At 48.5% G+C, this 17641-nt stretch overlaps 1 protein-coding gene across 2 annotated transcripts; it reads left to right on the plus strand.

Moving 5' to 3' along the window:
* The first annotated feature begins 736 nt into the window (after nt 1-736).
* ZNF706 (zinc finger protein 706) lies at nt 737-8368 on the plus strand. 2 transcript variants are annotated; one of them, XM_056111066.1, is made up of 4 exons: nt 737-861; nt 4969-5105; nt 7327-7434; nt 8065-8368. In XM_056111066.1, exons 2-3 carry the CDS (start codon nt 4971-4973, stop codon nt 7420-7422), a joined length of 231 nt encoding a protein of 76 aa, XP_055967041.1. In that variant the 5' UTR covers nt 737-861; nt 4969-4970; the 3' UTR covers nt 7423-7434; nt 8065-8368. The 2 variants fall into 2 exon arrangements, with proteins under 2 accessions (XP_055967041.1, XP_055967034.1); XM_056111059.1 differs by lacking the exon at nt 737-861 and adding an exon at nt 1528-1677.
* Nucleotides 8369-17641: the final 9273 nt, after the last annotated feature.

The raw sequence follows: 17641 nt of genomic DNA on the forward strand, positions 1-17641 counted from the left end.
GCAGCATGATTGGACACAGCTTACACTCAGGATCCATGTTCTTGAGTGTATTTGAATTCATTTCCGGTGATTGCGCATTCAGAAACTTTCAACTGCTGCCACATTTTTTTCATCTAGATGATGCCATGGTAACCCAGGATTCAAGCAGAAGCCAGGAAGTGGTTCCTAACTAGGAGCGGTTCTGAGCCCCTCACAATTCATTTGGTGACGCTGAACACATTTACAGTTGCTGCAGCTGGAGACGGGGTGCTATTAGCCTTAAGAGGCCAAGGGAGCCACCAAGAGGAATGCATTTTCTAGCCGCTTTGGGAAGGGCGACAAGGACTACACAAGAGGCAATTTCTTCACAACAGAAGTAACCCCACGCTTACTCTGCCTTTCCCGCAGATCACAATGTGGACGACCCAGATCGATCGTGGCAAACACAGCTCTTTGGGGGTGCCTGTCTCTCAGTGCCATTAACACAATTCTTGTGGTGATGGTGACAATTAAGATCTAGCTCCACGTTGTATTTCCGCTTTCCACAGACACATTCCACTCATTTTCCCAGTATCCCATTCATTCGGCGTCTCCTCTGGCTATCGCACCCCCAGGCGGGTGAGGAAACCGGAGTCTCCGCTCGAGCTCCAGCAGCGGTGGGAGCAAAACTGAAACGTGTCACCGGCACCGGAGGGGGTGGGGGCGTGTGCAAAGGGGTGGGTGAAGCTGAAAGGACAAAGAGGCAGGGCTGGACAGGCAAGGTCACCGCTCTGCTCGCCACCCAAGAACTGGGGCTCAGAAGGACCCCAAGCGCGATCTTGGGGGGTGACCTTGAGCAACGCCGCCTCTCTGGTCAGGCTCGGAAGTCAACGACCGTGGCCGGTAAATCAAGAGAAGACCGAAAAACCCCTCCTTAGCAGCGCGTTTCGGCACGTGGCCGGCAACCGCGTCCGACCCGGCCAGGGCGGCCCGCGCAGCGTTTTCCAGTCAGGCAGCTGGGACTCCTGGACGCCCACCGGGCGGCGAGGCCCCGGCAGAACAAAGAGGGGGCGCGCCCGGGTCGGGCAGCCCCGCCGGGCGGCGGCCGGCTGAGGGGCAGAGGCGGCGGGCCCCCACCCGGGGTCCGGCTCCGCGACGGGCGCGCCCACCCCCGTCCGAGGCGCGCCGGGCTCTCGAGCCGCTCCCGGGGGTCGGCGCCCGACCCCCCCGCGCCCGGGGCGGGGAGCCGGCGCCCCGTTCGCGCGGCCCAGGCCGGCGGGCCCCGGGTCACGCGGCCGCCGCCTACGGCCGGCGCGCCGCAGGGGAGGCGCGGCCGGGGCCGAGGGCGACGTCCCCGCAGCGCCCGGCGCGCAGGCCCCGCGCCCCGCCAGGCCCCGCCCCGCGCTTATGTAACAGCGGCGCGCTGCCATTGGCCCGCGCCGCCGGAAGGGGGCGGGGCGGGCGCCGGAAGGCGGGTGGGCCGCGGGCGGCGTGCGCGGGCACGGGCGGAGCGGCCTCGCTCGGGCGGAGGCGGCGGCGGCGGCGCGCGCGGCGCGGGCTGTTGTGCTCCGGCTCTCCCTGTCCTCGTCCCCGTTCCCCGCGGCCGAGGAGGCCGCCGCGGTGCCGGGCGCGCTGCCCCTCCTGCCCTCCGGCCCCTCCTGCGCGTCCGTCCGTCCTGCGCCGCGCGGGCTCCCCCGACGCGGGACCGGCCCGGCCCGGGTGAGCGGCGGCGGCGGGGAGCGGGCGGGCGCGGGCGCCGCGGGACGCCCGGGCGGCGGGGCGGGGTGGGCGCCGCTGGGGGGCGGGGGAGCGGGGCGCCCCGGCCGGCCCTTGCAGGTGCCGGCGCTGGCCGAGCCCTGGCCGCTGGCCCGGCCGCTGCTGGCCGCGGCGCGCGGGCCGGCCGGAAGGAGGAGGGTCTCCGCGGCCAGCCGGGGACGGTGCGCGGGCCGCGGGCGGGACGCCCCTTGCCCGGCGGAGGAGGCGGCGACGGCCCGGGCCTCCGCGTTGGGGGACGCGCGTGCGGGGGGACCCCGCGCCCGCCGCGCCCCCCGCCTGGCAGGTCCCACCTGTCCTATTTCCGGGGCCTCTTGGGGGGCGGGGGCGTGGCTTGAGGGCCTGCCCTTCTGGAGCGGTTTTGTTTTTAAAGGGGGGTGGGCTAGAGCTTTTTCTTTAAGGGGGCGTGGGGGGCAGCCTCCCTGATCTCTCGCGAAGCTCCGCTTGGTCACCCCTGCTCAGAGATGCAGGTGGAGCGTGAGGGCGCGTTCAGACCCCAGCCTTTCGGGGAGGGGGCGGTCGAGGCGCCCCTCTCTCGGGAAGGCGGGGGACTGCGGGCTGCAGAGCGGGGCGAGGGTCCAGCAGGCCACGACGGAGCGGCTGGGCTGAAGTTGAGCTGTCCCAAAAAGCAGGTGTTTGGGGGGCCGCAGTTCTGCTTTCGGAAAGGAAATGCACGCCGGAGTGAGTGCGGTAGGAGTTGGGGGCCTCCCCCCCACACACACACACACCAGCAGGCACACCACACGGGCTCTGCGAGGACCGCTTCGCCTAGTTCTCTGAAGAACGAGCTGCTACATTGTTTCATTGGTTAAAAGTTGGAGGGCCTTGTTAGTTGCTGCCGCTGTTAACTGCTGGCTGATAGTGTTGAATCATTGGTGAGCTGACGGGGGTCCAAGCTGCTGCGCAGGGTTCAGTGTCAGGCCAAGTTCCACCCGCAAAAGTTGACCATCCGGCCCTGGGACTGGTGACGGGGCTTTGCGCAGATGGCCGCGGAGCTCGCAGGTGCTCCTTGTTGGTTGTCAGAAGAAACTCCTGGAGGCAGTGGCCTGCCGTCTTCCAAGGTTGTTCTATTGGTTTTTGTTTGTTTTTTAATTTAAAATGAGGTTACCCACAAAAGGAGTGTAGGAACGTGGTAACCTGAGAAAGGTAAAGGGCGTTAGGCTACATAAAGGTACCTGATAGCTTCCAAACTGTGCAGAAAATCCAGGTCTGTTTTCATGGAAATAAGTCTGTAAGCTGCTGGGACGTTTGTGCTTAAATGTACTTTTTATATGGCCCCATTTGGCTTGGGTTTAGTAAGGATTTGGTTTTTTAAAAAAGAAAAAGTAGAACTTCAGTTTTCAAAAACCAATACATCTGGTAGTATTTTCCATTATTTGGAACTAGAGTTCTTAAACTGTTGGTGTGTTTTTGTTTTGTGATTTCTTAATATACTCAGCTGGTTTCCTGGAAAACCATCTCTCCTTCTCTATCCTGGAATTGCTTTCAGGTCAGTGTTTAGTGTTAGTAGGAACTTATACAGTCAATGTGGTTTTTCAGTTTCCCTTTTTCTTTTAAGGGAATTTCAGGGGTTTTTTGTTTCTTTAATGAGGTGCTTTGGCTTTGTATTCTTAAACCAAGCTCTGTTTTTTGGTAATGTGGTTCTGTTGTGTGTTCATGTTCTGCATTGATTTTAATGTTTGAAGTTGAATCATGTTGCTCACCAAGTCAGTACATTGGAATTCTACACAGAACTCAAGTTTTTTGTTGTTGTTTTGTGGCCACGTCTAGTGGTGCTCAGGGGTAACTCCTGGCTCTGCACTCAGGAATCACTCCAGGTGGGATCAGGAGACCATATGAGTGTCAGGGAAGGCAAGGCAAGCCCCCCGTCTTCTGTGTCATCTCTCCTTAACCCAGTATTCAGTTTTTAACACATTTACGCAGCTGAACCTCACTTTAGATTTTTATGAATGGGTTTAATCTGTGTTATATAACAGGAGACACATCTTCATGAGAAGCGAAAGTTCATTTTTTTTTCCTGTCACTTTATTTCTAACCCATTTAGGTACATTAGACTATTGAGTAGTAAAAAGTGGTGCCTTACCTTTCTGAGGAGGTACAGTTCCCTTACCTTTAGATTGATTTTCTCGGCTGGGAACTAGATTAATGAAGTCCTATTCTATTAGGCCCTCAGACCAGTTTTTGTTGTGGGATTTGGTCTTGGGGTCACACCTGGCAGTAGTCAGAGCTTGCTCCTGACTCTGCACTCAGGAATTTCTCCTGGTGGTGCACCAGGAAGTGTGAGATGCTGGGGATCAAACTTGGGTTGCTACATACAGGACAAACGCCCTACCTGCTGCACTGCCTTTTCCAGCTTCTTAGACTAGTTTCTAAGAGAGACTTAGAAGAGAACTTTCTTAAGAGTACAAGAAAGCGCAAGGTGCTTCCTTGCAACCTTGGTATAGAGAATAGTTCCTTTGACTCCTGTTAGAAATGACAATTCTTAGTCTCCTAAAGTTGGGAAAATTTTAGATCACAACTGTAACTACCAAAAGTACCTTTCCAAAGGGATACACTGATTGGGGATGAGGGACTGAGCTTTTGGGGAGAGATATTGAGGATCGCCTCTAGGAGAGTTTGCGAGTCTTAGGTGTACAGCTCAGTGAATTTTTACAGCCTGTGCCTGTATAAACATTACACAAACATGATGATGGAAAGGGCATCGGTGCCCCATAAATCCCTGCCTGGCCCGCCCTTCCCAGTCACCGCCTCCAGAGGAGCTTTGTCGATTGTAAACTTGTTGTGGTTGTTCTTTGGTATCTGACTTCTTTAGTGCTGAGCCACCAGTTGGCCTCCATGTGACTTGTAAGAGCCATGCCTTCTTGCTGCGTAATATTCCTTATGCACATGCAGCATAGCTGTGGATTCGTGTTGCTATTTATACACATACGGGTTGTTTCCAGAGTTAGGAACAGGTGCTCTGAGCATTCTCACACACATGAGTACACGGTGCCTTTCTGTGCCTTTCTGATCGGTGCGTACTAAGAGTGAACTTGTAAGGTACTTGGCAGTCAGTGATTAGTTTCCACAGTGCTGGTTGTACCACTTAATCCTCTAGTTGCCATTATATCTGAATTTGAAAGAACACCCATTTGTTTCTGTGAAACTTAATTCTTCAGCTCTGCAACGATGGTGCTTTGCTTACTTGACTGTAGCAGAGCAAATAAATCACCCTAATGCTTCAACTTCTGTTTTTAGATATGGCTCGTGGACAGCAGAAGATTCAGTCTCAGCAGAAAAATGCCAAAAAGCAAGCTGGACAAAAGAAGAAGCAAGGACACGACCAAAAGGCTGCTGCCAAAGCTGCCTTAATCTACACTTGCACCGTCTGTAGGGTAAGAGGACCTGAAACCCGCCTTCTGTTGGCCATGACTTGGTGTGGGCTCCGGCTGGACCACTGTGAGGGACAAATGCTTCCCTTGAAAGAGTAGATTGACGTGCTGGCTAGGTTAATCCCTCTAAACATGGGCCAGAAGTAGTCCAGGGATGAGGTGTTTGCCTTGCACGTGGCTCCTCCGGTTCTATCTCCAGCACCCTATGTGGTCCCCTAGCACTGACCACTGCCAGGGCTCACCCTCTGAAAAACAGTAATGAAAGTTCGTCTCTGTCTGTCCACTCCACTTTCTGCTTTTTGGGTCACACCTCGCAATGCTCAGGGGTTACTCCTCTCTCTGCACTCAGAAATTACTCCTGGTGATGCTCAGGGACCATATGGGATGCCAGGAATCAGAACCCGGGTCAGCCACATTCGAGGCAAATGGCCTACCTGCTGCACAGTCTCTCCAGCCCCTCCACGATTTTTGGTTTTGGGGGGTTTTTTGTTTGTTTTTTGAGCAGGCATAAGTCTCTAAAGTAAGAGGGAAGGAATCAACAAAGCAAAGTCTCTTTCATTGTGATAAAGTATTTTCCTTAGGACAGCTAGTATACTTCAGACATGGTAAAAATATCTATAGTCTCAATTTAGAACTATGTAAGATGAGTGAATAGAGCTTTGGGGATAGTTGGCTTCCGCACACAAGTCAGAGTTTTTGCAAAGTGCTTACAGGGTATACTTGTGTTGAGGGCTTTACTAATGTATTTTGTTATATAATAATCTAAACTGCTATTTATTGAGTGCTTACCATGCATCAAGACAAGTCTGCGTGTTTTTTGTTTTGTTTTTAGGACCATACCTGTCTGTGCTCAGGGCTTACTCCTGGCTCTGCTCTTTGAGGATCACTACTGGCAGAGTTTGGGAGAACATGTGGGATGTCAGGGATCAAACTCAGATTGGCTTCATGCAAAGCCAGCGTCTTAATCTCAGTACTATCTTTCTGGCTGTTTTATGTCACTCGCCCTGTGACATGAAGTGCTCTGATTTCACAGAAGTGTGAAAGGAGACATGGGGATTTGGTCGCTTGCACCGGGTTGCTAGCAGGCCTGCAGGAGAGCTGGACTCTGAACCCAGGCGGTCCAGAGTCTGTCTTCTGGCCCACTAGAGCATGCTACCTTGTAAACACTTGCTTACGTTCAAGCAGTAGCCTCTTTCTTGCCTGTTCCTTTAAACTTAACCCGCCTTGACGTCAGTGGGCTAACCTGCCAAAGGACGAGCCACACAGCGATGTTGGTCCAGTTTGTGCAGGTGCTTCCCCGAGTCAGATAACAGTGTGATTGGTGGCGAGAGTGGATGGGCGGGAATGTGGTAAGGCGTGATTCCCGGAACGCACGCACATTTATCATCTGTTGGTCAGAGAGAAGTGCTTTGCTGGGTAAGCATTCTCATTAATCTGAGAGGAAAGGTTTTAGTACAGTAAGTGTCTTGTTTATATTGAACTTCGATATACTCAAAATGGTGAAGTTGAGCCTCTTCAGATTCTGTTTTGAACAAGGCAGTTTCACTAAATTACTAAATAAATACTTAGACACATAAAGTACTAGTTCACGTACTTCAGAAATTCAGCCAAGAACACTGACTTTGTGTTTTGTCTAGATGAAAGTGCTAAAGAACGGATGGTTGAAGGCCCTTTCCTAGTTAGCAATTGGGAGCTGAACATTGCACTGGCAGTGGGTTTAAACATGGGTCTTGGAGACTGAAGGGAGAGCTCGGCAGCTTAAGTGTGTTGCTTTACGTGCAGGAGCTTGGGTTCCACCACTGGCACTGAGCACTGCCGGGAGAAGCCCCTGAGCAACATTGGGTGTGTCCCCAAAACCAAAAGCAATTAGATTCTGGGTTTTTGCTTAGGGTAAAATGAAGCTGGTAGGAACCCAGGTTCAGTGGGAGTTCAGGTAACATGCTCAGCACAGTTAAGTGTTCAGCAAATATTCCCGATTGTTTGCTGTCAGTCAGATAAGCAGAGCCCCCCCCCCCCCCCCCTGCCCGGGTGAAGTGAGGGAATGTCAGGAATTCCTTTGTTAAAGGGCTTTTTAAGATGCCAGTTACCAAGTTGTGGGAATTTAGAAGGGTTTCGTGGTAATTGTCCGTCTTGAGTAGGCCTAGGAATTTAAAAGTAACACATTTTCATCATGTGAGTAAAGTTTTAACTACCCCCTCCCTTTTTTGCATAATTTTTAAACTAGACACAAATGCCAGACCCCAAGACCTTCAAGCAGCACTTTGAAAGCAAGCATCCTAAGACTCCGCTTCCTCCAGAACTGGCTGATGTTCAGGCATAAAGGCGTTTACAGGTAATTTTGTTGATGTCTCGGTTGTATGCAACAGCAAAATCATCTCTCAGAATTCTGGAGTTAATGTTTACCTTCAGGCTGACGTTCTTTGTTGTTGTGTCCCTTCTTCCCTTAATGTGAATGTTGTTTACCTCTATATTGCTAAAAGTTCATTTTCCTAGAACGTATTCTATCCACACTGTTGGAACCTGTAATCCAAAATGGGAGGGTGAGGGCATGCCAGGAGTAAGCCCTCAGATGTGGCCCAAAAAAGGAAGATACAGTTCCTTGAGTGTCTTGCTCCCCAAAATGATGGGCATCAGTGTTCCCAAATGGAGCAGCGCACAGCGGTTCAAGCAGGGCAGAATGTCGGCATCCGCTGTTTAAAGCTGGTGGTTGCTGGAAGTAGTCAAGTTAGACGCTTCGGTCAGGCTCTGCCCGCTTACCAGGTGGTATGTGAGCATTTCTTTGGAAAAGTAAATTCGTCGATGACCTATTTATAAGATTGAGTCGGCAGATCTGTCAGACTGACTTGCTAGATTAGGCTTGTTATGCTGGTTTGGTTTTTGTTTTTTCTTGTACTTGAAAAGCACAAAAGTTGCATTTGTGTGATCCCTGCATTTCACTGAAAATCTTGCTTATGTTTTATAGGTGAATTCATGACACCTTTGACTCTTCTACTGTCTCAGACCTTAGGTAACAAACCTGCAGCTGCTTTTCTAACAAACTGTTGATCAGCAAAAATAAAGGGGCTACAGAAACACTCATTTTTATGCTGTTCCCTTTTGGGCTTCATGCAAAGACAATTCTGTGTAAATGTACAGTTGACTCTGATTTGGAAATCTGAAAATCAGTCCATCCTTGTTATAAAAATTTTTTTACAATTGTAATTATATTGATGTTCATATTGTGTAAAATAACTCATTTAATAAAGTAGTACTTTGATTTTACAACATCACAGGATAAATGGTTCTAGAAATTCTGTTCTAATTTTCCACATTATTTGCCTTATAAAAATCTAATGAATTCATCAGCTGGAATTGCAAGTGCAATTCATATCTCCCTTTCTCGGCTTAGTGGCAGATTCATTAGTTAAACTAGAGCAGATTTATTCATTAAATTGTGCGCACGGTTGTATTAGCAGCTGCTGATCTAGGTGAAAAATGACATTCCTGCTGTCTCAGTATATTGCAGTCACGTGTCATTTCCCCTCTCATTGTTTTCTGTGTCGGAGGTTGGAATATTGCAGCTTGCTGTAGAAGCCGGCTGTCGCTGCCGGTCTGGTCCACCATGTAGGTAGCTGACCGACTCCTCCAGCAGTTGCATTGTCGGTCAGGCTGTCGGAAGATCAGGTGCTGGAGCAGCCACTAGAAGGAGGTTGTTACCAGGCAGTCTCCCGTTTAGTGTAAAATACGATGGAACACATGGAAACTGGTAAAGGTCTATCTTTTATGAATTATACAAAATTAAAATTCTTTAAGTGCTTTCATTTTTTGAAGTTAAAACTCAGTTTTGGGGGGCTTTTTGGGAAGTTGTTAACAATTGGGCCAAATTCATGAATGACTACTCATTTTATTAGCAAAGAGATGGAAATGCTTTGTGGCTGGGTTCATTCCCAGATTTTCTCCACCCTTCTTTCCTTTTCAAGTGAGTGGCTGTTTTCTTAGTCTACTTTGCTCTGGCTCCTGAAATCAGGGCCAGCATAAAGTATGGCTTCTCTGTGGGCTGGAAAAGTGTCCCAAAGAGCCAGTAGCCACATTCTTCTGGCTCTGACTGGTTCAGATGGAGAGAAACACTGCTTTACAACTGAAGCTACTGTTCCTTCGTTGAAATCTTAAATATTGTTTGGCAGTTACCTAGATCCTGTGGATTACAAAATGCATTCCTTCTTCCTGCTGTAACTCATCCTTGCGTTCATTTTGTAATTGATTGTACATATCGGCCCACCTTATTTGTCCTCTCCCAAGTTCAAAGTTAAGTACTTCCAAGGAAAAGCTGAGAGGTGATGGTTCCTACCAACTCCTGCTCTTATACACTGGAGTTCAAGTATTCCCCCACCGTGTTCAACTACCCGAGCTCCGGGTTTAATATTTGTATTTCTTAAGATGTTGGTTATTGGGACGTTAGAATTTACCTAATTGTGATAAGTAATTTAGAAATTCTGACTAAATTCCTACTGAAAATTTTAAAAGTCCTTTGAACATATGTATGTTTTGTGTTTAGAAGCAAATCATATAAAGCCATTCGCAAGTCTTGGTTTTTGGGGTTGTTTTTTCTTCCCAGTGATTTTACTGACTGTAATTCAAAAGCTTTTTGTTCCTGTATTTAACTCTTTATAAGCCGCTGAAGACACCATATTATCTCAGACTAGGGAAATAATTCCATCAACCTTTCCGAATATGTTAACATCATGAGAGGGTTGTTAGTATGACCCTCTTTATTATGTTTGAGTTAAGTCTGCTATGAGGGGCAGATTGTTAATTCATAACATGATTAAGTTTGAAGATTCTTTAGCAGATTGCAGCAAAGTTTGTAATAAAACAGTTATGGTGTCTTCAAAATCTTGAGAATAATAGACTGAGAGAGAATTGGTCCGTTTTTGTTCTGTATTCCATTAGTTGCCAAAAGGTACGGGGTTAACTAAGCTTGTTTCCATTCTCCCTATGGATCTATAGCCCCATGTTTAACTGACATATTGGGGGTTCAGTTGTGTGCTGTAATGTGTTATTAAAGAAGATATTAAAAGAAAACGAAACTAGTCCAATTTCTTCTATTTGGAGGTCTTTTTGGTGTTGGGGGACCATGCAGTGCCAGGGATGGAACCCTGGTCTCTGTATGAAATGTGCTCAGCCCTTGAGCCTCCTTCCTGGCCCTGATCTTAGAAGATCTTTATGTTGCTTCTTTCCATTTTCTTGATTTCTTAACTTAAAATTGTCTTGAGTGTAGAACTCAGTAGTTTAAGGGTGTTGACAGTGTTTTCATTGTCCCTCCTATTTTGGGTCTATGGAAGACTTAATAAGAATAAATGAAATGGTGATCGTTCTGTCACTCTAACTGCTGTATAGAAAGAATGTCTAATTTGGTCAAAGGGGAAATAATGGCTATTAGTACCTTTAGAGATCATAATCTAGTAGTCAGTTAATTGAGCTGAATCGTGAGTCCTTACTGGCACACCTTGACTCAAATTTGACATAACAGATACAGTGATGTATCAAGGAATTAGCTTATCACATGATTCAAGCCAGAGAGGCTTTGTGTCATGTGACTTATGATTCACAAAAGCATTGCCATTTCACACACTCCCCCCCAAAAAAAAGCTTGTTTTTTATTTTTATCTTCCTGTGGAATATGCTGTACCTTTTTACGTGTAGTTAATTAACAGACCTATTCTGTAAGAGAATGATGAGCCAAGTTCAAATTATAACTAAGATGCCATAGTGAAACCTGAATCAGGAATCACGTGTCTGTGCCAGATGCTTCGTGGTGAGGGAAGTGTTGGCTTAGTTGTTGGTCAGAAAGACCTAGCGTGTAGCCTGCATAGTAGCGAAGACCGACACTAGGGGGTTGTGTTTACTGTGACTTTGCTTTCTGAAATCTTGCGGCTAGCCTGATGTTATCTTTCAGATAAAGAGTTGCAGAAAAATCTTAAGTACTTCCAGTGCATAGATTGAATAAAACAACTTTCTACTTGACTGAATAAAATAGATGTTCTATACTAATAAAAGTTTACTCTGCCATTGTTGATTGCCATACTAAGTTGACAGTTGAATGTCTCCTATTTTAAGGGTTCTTTGGAGAAGCTGTTTACTAGGTTACCATGTTGGCGATTTTTGTTTTGGAATAACTATTCATTAACTCCAATTTTCTGTACATAGTCTGGCTCCAGAATTAAAATTGGGTATAGAGACAGACCATGATTACTTATGTCTATCCACATGGGTATATCTACAGTGTGAAGTAATTATATTAAAGTCATCTTTCTAATAATAATAATAATTACTTTGATTTTGTCAACCCAAAAAAAAGCAAAGCATTTTCTCAGTACATTATGTCTTGTAAGATTCAGAGTAGAACTTGCAGATGGTATTCTATTTTATTAAAATTTTAATTTTTATTACTGGGAAGTTGAGTGTGTAAGATTTCTTCTATGACTTAGCAGTGTTTTCTCTAAATGAGTCTGCAAGCATGCATAAAAGACAATCTTAGCTTAAATTAATATCAGGTGACAAGTTAGATTTTAAGGTATCACAAATATCTCTCTTTTGTTTGGTTGGTTTTTGGCACCTGGTGTTGCTCAGGACTTATTCCTGGCTTTGTGCTCAGGGATTACTCCTGGCCTAGTTGGGGGACATACAGGGTGCCAGGGATTGAACCCACGTCAGCCAAGTACAAGGGAAGCACCCTACCCACTGCACTATTGCTCTGGCCCCACAAAGCTTAATATTACCTTTTTTCATATGTGTTACCTTAGAGGTCACTCGTGTCAAATCGGTGGGTGCATCTTTAAAATGGAGATTTTTTTTGGCGGGGGTGGGGGCAAGTATTTTGGGAACGACACCCAGCCGTGTACTCAGGGCTGTACTATTTCTCCTGCTCCTCAAATGAAGAATTTTAACCTCTGATACGTAGGAATTCTTATTCATTAATGACAGTGTTGCTGGCAGGGTCGGTCTTTTCTAAAGGCCATCATTAATTTCTTTTATCCAATTAAGATTCAATATGTGACTAGATTGCAACGATCTGGAGTACCTTTATTTGCAAGCACTTATATAAACTTCAATAACTACTTAGTTTGTTTCTGACATTTTTACCCCAGAGGAAAGTTGCTTCCTGCCTCAAGGGGTTGAGGAAGGTGGCGTGTGTGTGCGTGTGCGTGTGTGTGTGTTGAGGAAGGTGGTTGTGTGTATGTGCATGTGTGTATGTTGGTGGGACGTGAGAATGGTGCCTGCCAGACCCCAGGCTGGTGGAAAACTTGGGGCAGAGCTTCTGTTTCAAACGAGGCTGCTTCCCAACTCTGAAATGGTCCCTTATTTCTTCCTTCTGGAGTGCTTTGTTCCAGATTGAAGACGAAGGTTCCTGCCACGGTTCTCCGGCTTGCTGATCCAGTCTCTCTTTATCCCTGTGAAACCAATTTCATGATGTGTCTGTCAGAAGCGCTAGGCTCGAGAATGTTCCAAGTTCTGAACCCAGTCAGAGTCCCACGTTATCCTTGCTGTCTGTCAGCTGTTCTATTTTCTGTCTCCTTCGGCCTTGGGCAGTTGCTCAGTCTTCCAGGGTTTGGGCCCTTGGCAGCCATCAGGGGGGCAGTGGTGCCCAGGATCAAACCCCGTGCGTTCTAGGGCGAGGCGTCTGCGCTGGGAGGCCAGCCCCGAAATTGCACCCAAATCACATCGTCCCCTGGCGGAGTGTCCACACCTGCCTTCTCTGGGCGATCATGCAGGCTGTCGGGTTTTCCTATTTGCTACTTCCGGCATCAGGCCTGCCTAACTCAGGCAGGCACACCGGCCCTCCCTCGGATAGGAGCGTGTTTGTGTGGGGGTTGGAATCCTCCCGGAAGGAAAGGTGGTTTTGCTCTCTGCCGGGCCAGTCATTTGTTCTGTGAATCACATGAGTTCCTCTTTGGCCGTGGGTGCTGGAGGCTCCCCGTGGACTGGTGTGTCCCCGATTTGCTCTCCCTGCGGTGAGCATTGCCTGGCTGTGTGTCCCCTCGGGGACTACCCTTGGCCTGTCCCAGGAGCCCCAGTCCTTTCCAGCAGCACGTGGCATTTAGAAAGCAGGCTCTGGGCCCTGGGTGCGAGTGTTCATTTTCCTTATGGCACACTGGAGGTTCTTCCCCCAGTTCCTCATGCTAGCTGAGGGTAATGGGCGGGGGGGGGGGGGGGGGGGGGGGGAGGTAGCATTCCCGTAGGCCTGGGGATCAGACTATGGATGAGGTGTTCTCTGCATGTCTTCCCTGGCACGTTCTCTTGTCAGTCCCAACTTGCTTTTGTTTCTGAGCCGCGTCCAGCCCTGCTCAGAGGGTGCGTCCAGTTTGTTGGGTGAATTACGTGACTCAAAGAATCAAACCTGGGTCAAAGCTTGCTTTGCAGCCTGTTGTGCTGTCTTTCCAGTACATATATTACTTAGTATATGCGAAGTTGCCTTATAAACTGTGGAGTATTAGTATGTGAAGTCAGATCGTTGGTGTTTTTTTTTCTTAAGGGAGCAGACTTCCCTCATCTTTAGAAATACGAATGTGTCTTGGGAGGGGAAGCATGCATTTAGCATATCAGGTTCTTGGGTAAGGGCTTGTTGTGTTTTTTGTTGTTTTGGGTTTTGGGAGGGTTTTTTGGTTTGTTTTGTTTGTTCTTGGCTTTTTGAGTCACACATGGTGATGCTCAGGTTACTCCTGGCTTTGCACTTAGGAATTACTCTTGGCAGTGTTCAAGGGACCATCTAGAACGCTGGGGATCGATTCAAATTGGCTGCGTGCAAGGCAAACGCCCTCCCCACTGTACCAATGCTCCAGCCCCTGGGCTTGATGTGTTTTGTGGACGTTTAACATCTGTGGAATGGATGGCATGGGAGAGAGCTGTGCCGGGAGGAGGAGGGGGCAGAACAGGGGAGTCCTAGTGGGGGCGCTGGGCAGGCCAGAGCATGGCCAGTCCAGACTGTTTCTTGGAGAGTGAGTTGGCCCATGGGGGCAGAAGGCTCATGCCCGAGTCTCCAAGCCTGTGGAGAGTAGGGGGTGCCCATGGATGGGACTGGGTCCTGCAGGGTGCGCAGCTCCTACCGAGGGCTTCTCTCCCCTCTCAGCATTTGGGGCAGGAGATAACACCAAGGCAGATTCCTGTTTGCCAGTAGCTACTGTTCTGTTAGAGGGTTGTTTTTTTGGTGTGTGTGTGTGTGTGTGTGTGTGTGTGTGTGTAACTTTAATTGAATTACCATGTGATAAAAGAGCTGTTCACGGTCAGGTTTCCGTCATACGATGTTCCAACACCCATCCCTCCACTAGTCACATTTCCCAAACCAGTGTTCCCTGTTTCCCTCCCTAGGGGCTTTATTTTGTGCTTTTAAACATTCTCTTGGGTTTTTTTGTAGCAGAGGATGAGGTTTGTAATTGAACCTTTGAGTCAGGCTATTCTGCGCTCCAGTCAGCAGGTACGAGTTTTGCTCCGCTCTAATCCATGGATGCTGTTAGGGCCCTGAGAGCCCCTCTTGGTGATGCCAGCCTCTGCACCGGATGGCCCCTGAAGACTCGTGTCTCACTGCTTTTTAAAACGACGTCTGAGAGCACTCTTAGCGCTGAGCCCAAGCTGTGCATGCGGCAGCTCAGCTTTGGTCTCCAGCACCTGCTGGCCCCCTGAACACTGCTGGGTGTGGCCCAGAAGTATTTTAAACATGCCCAGAAATGTAAAGAGTCTAGGGACTGGAGCAGTAGTGTAGTGGGTAGGGCACCTTTCCTGCACACTACCAGCCTGGATTAGATCCTCAGCATCCCATATGGTCCCCTGAGTACCCTCAGGAGTAATTTCTAAGCGAAGAGCCATGAGTAACCCCTGAACATCGTCGTGTGTGGCACCAAAACAAAACAAAATACAACAACAAAAAAAAGGAAATTTAGAGACTCTAGAGCTGAACTTTTAAAACTCACCAGGACAGGGATTGGAGCGATAGCACAGCGGGTAGGATTTTGCCTTGTATGCTGCTGACCTGGGTTCGATTCCCAGCATCCCAGCATCCCATATGGTCCCTCGAGCACTGCCAGGAGTAATTCCTGAGTGCATGAGCCAGGAGTAACCCGTGTGCATTGCCGGGTGTGACCCAAAAGCCAGAAAAAAGACAAAACCCACCAGGACAGAAACTTGTAGGGAAATATTCTCATGCACAAATGCATGCATAAAGTGTACCCACAATGCACTTTGGGTTTCTTTTTAATTTCTTTTCCCCGACGTTTTCTTTTATTAAAGCACCGTGAGTTACAGGGTTCCATCACTGGTCTGCCGCCAGGGTCAGCTCTCCACCGCCGGTGTTCCAGGTTCTCTTGCCCCCGGCCCCACACCCCAGCCCGCCCTCTGGACAGACACCTTTTAAGTTTGGTTGGCAAAGTTTGGGTCTTAGGATTTCAGTGTTGTTGACTCTTGTGGTTTGGATCTTTAGCTCTGTCATTCCTTAACACCACCGATGTTTGAGTCCCCTGACCCTTTGTTTTTGTGTAGTCATTTTGGGGGTATATTTTTGTACTTTGCTATTTCATTTAACACCATAACAAATGTTTTTTTTCTTCCCAATAAACTTCATAGGTGGAATTTTGTTCACTTATGGGTGATCTCTTGGGTAGGTTTGCTATTTTTTAAAATTACTCTTTTGTTTAATTTTTTTCTATGTAGAGGACATTAGGATTCGGCACCAAAACTCTGGTAACTCTTCACAGCAGTAGTACGGCAGGTGGGCCATTTGCCTTGCATGTGGTCAACCTGGGTTCAGTCCCCAGAATCCCAAATGGTCTCCTAAGCACCACCAGGTCTGACCACAAAAAACAGAAAACAAGAAAGCCTCATGTTCTTGGCAGGAGACAGGAGCTGTGATGGGAACGGTGCGTCCGAGCGGCCTGCATGCGGCAGGCAGGTGGGTACGTGGGCACCCAAGGAACGCTCCGCCTGTGTTGTCCTTCCTGGAACCTGCTTGCTTGCTTCGTCACTGTGTTTCTGTATTTTCTGTAGTGCTTGAACATTTCCCTCGTGAGCTGCCCTTTGCCCACTTTAACAGTGTTCCGTCTGCCTGCTGCAGTGAAGTGATGCGTAGCCGTGTCAGGCGACTCCCCCACCTGCGGGAGTGTGACACGGTAGGCTCTGGCTGCAAGTCTCATTTTAAAATTTACTTAGCGCCGTTAATGGGGGTTGACCCACGAGCCTGGCACGTACAGCCAGCTACTCTACCCCTGAGCTGCATCCCCGCCCCTTTTCGTGAAGTCGTAACTGCCTTTTAAACATTTGCAAGTTAGGTGCCCGGGATTCGGCCTAGGGTCCTGCATGGGAGGCATGAACTGAGTCTCTGGCCCTAAGACACACTTCTTATTCAGAGCTAATGTAAGTGATTTTGACTTACTGTTAATTGCTAGTTATGAAAAATAGGAGAAGTAATTTGTATTATGTTAAAGCAGCTTAGCAAGTATACAGTAACAATACAGTAAAAAGCCTCTTCTGAGTTCAGATCTTATTTCTGGTCTGCTTTTTGTTAAGATATTTTAGTTCATATTTCCGCATGCTGGTTTCCAGAGTAACATAATAAGGTAAACTTAAGCCTTGCTTTGACTAATAAGCCAGGAGTATTTCTGATAGGAACAGAATCCTTCAGTGATTATAAAGCGAGAGAGGTTATAGCAAGTAGAGCTCTTGCCTTGGACATAGCTGACCCTGCTTTGGTTTCTGACACCCCATATGGTCCTGAGCTCCAGGAGTAGCCCCTGAGCACAGCTGGGTGTCGCCCCCAAACAAAAGATTATAAACTGTGACTATTTGAGTCTGACTAAATGACACGGTGAGAAGAATAACATCTAGATTCAAGTCGCTGCATTTGCCTCACTCAGTGAACTTGCCAGATTGCTTCACCTTTCTGAGCTATTTTGGTCACATTTATTTTATTTTTGGCAGCAGTACTGGGGGCACCAAGTGGTGCCAGGATCAATCCTGGGCCTCCCGCCTGCAAAGCATGTGCCTGGCCTCCAGAGCCATCTTCCCAACCCTTGTCTGGTTTTGCCTTGTTTTGTTTTTTTCTTTCTTGGTACTGGGAAACACACACACACCTACACCCCTACTGCCGAGCCATGTCCCCGAGCCACACACACAGACAAGCAAGCACACCTACACCTACACCGCTATTGCCGAGCCATATCCCCAAGCCTTATTTCAGTCAGCCTGTGGCCTAAGCTGGGCCTTCACCGAAACAGTTTTATCCCAAGTTCAGGGAAATTCTGCTGGTCTGCTTGAACTCTGCAGGGTGCCAGGCTCACCCTCGGCCACAGCTCGGCCAGCCTGTGTGGTCCTGCCGTTAGCAAGTGGGAATTCTTGGACCTGTAAGGTGTTGCCCCCTGATCCAGATCCAGTCAGCCCCAAGGCGCGGCTGGTGGGGGATCTGAAAGCCTGCGTGATGGGCATGTGCTGGACAATGTGGTCAGTCCTGGGCTGGTGGCCTTGTCTTTCCTGACACTTCCCAGGACACACAGGCTCGGCAGCCCAAGGACACTGCC

The sequence above is a fragment of the Sorex fumeus genome, unplaced genomic scaffold, assembly GCF_029834395.1.
Source record: "Sorex fumeus unplaced genomic scaffold, SorFum_2.1 ptg000002l, whole genome shotgun sequence".
Classification (NCBI taxonomy): Eukaryota; Metazoa; Chordata; class Mammalia; order Eulipotyphla; family Soricidae; genus Sorex; species Sorex fumeus.

Excerpts from the sequence above, each read along its gene's own strand:
- ZNF706 (XM_056111066.1), top strand. The coding sequence starts at position 4,971 with ATGGCTCGTGGACAGCAGAAGATTCAGTCTCAGCAGAAAAATGCCAAA. Across the intron at positions 5,106-7,326 it reads ACACTTGCACCGTCTGTAGG|ACACAAATGCCAGACCCCAA; the intron begins GTAAGAGGACCT and ends TTTTTAAACTAG.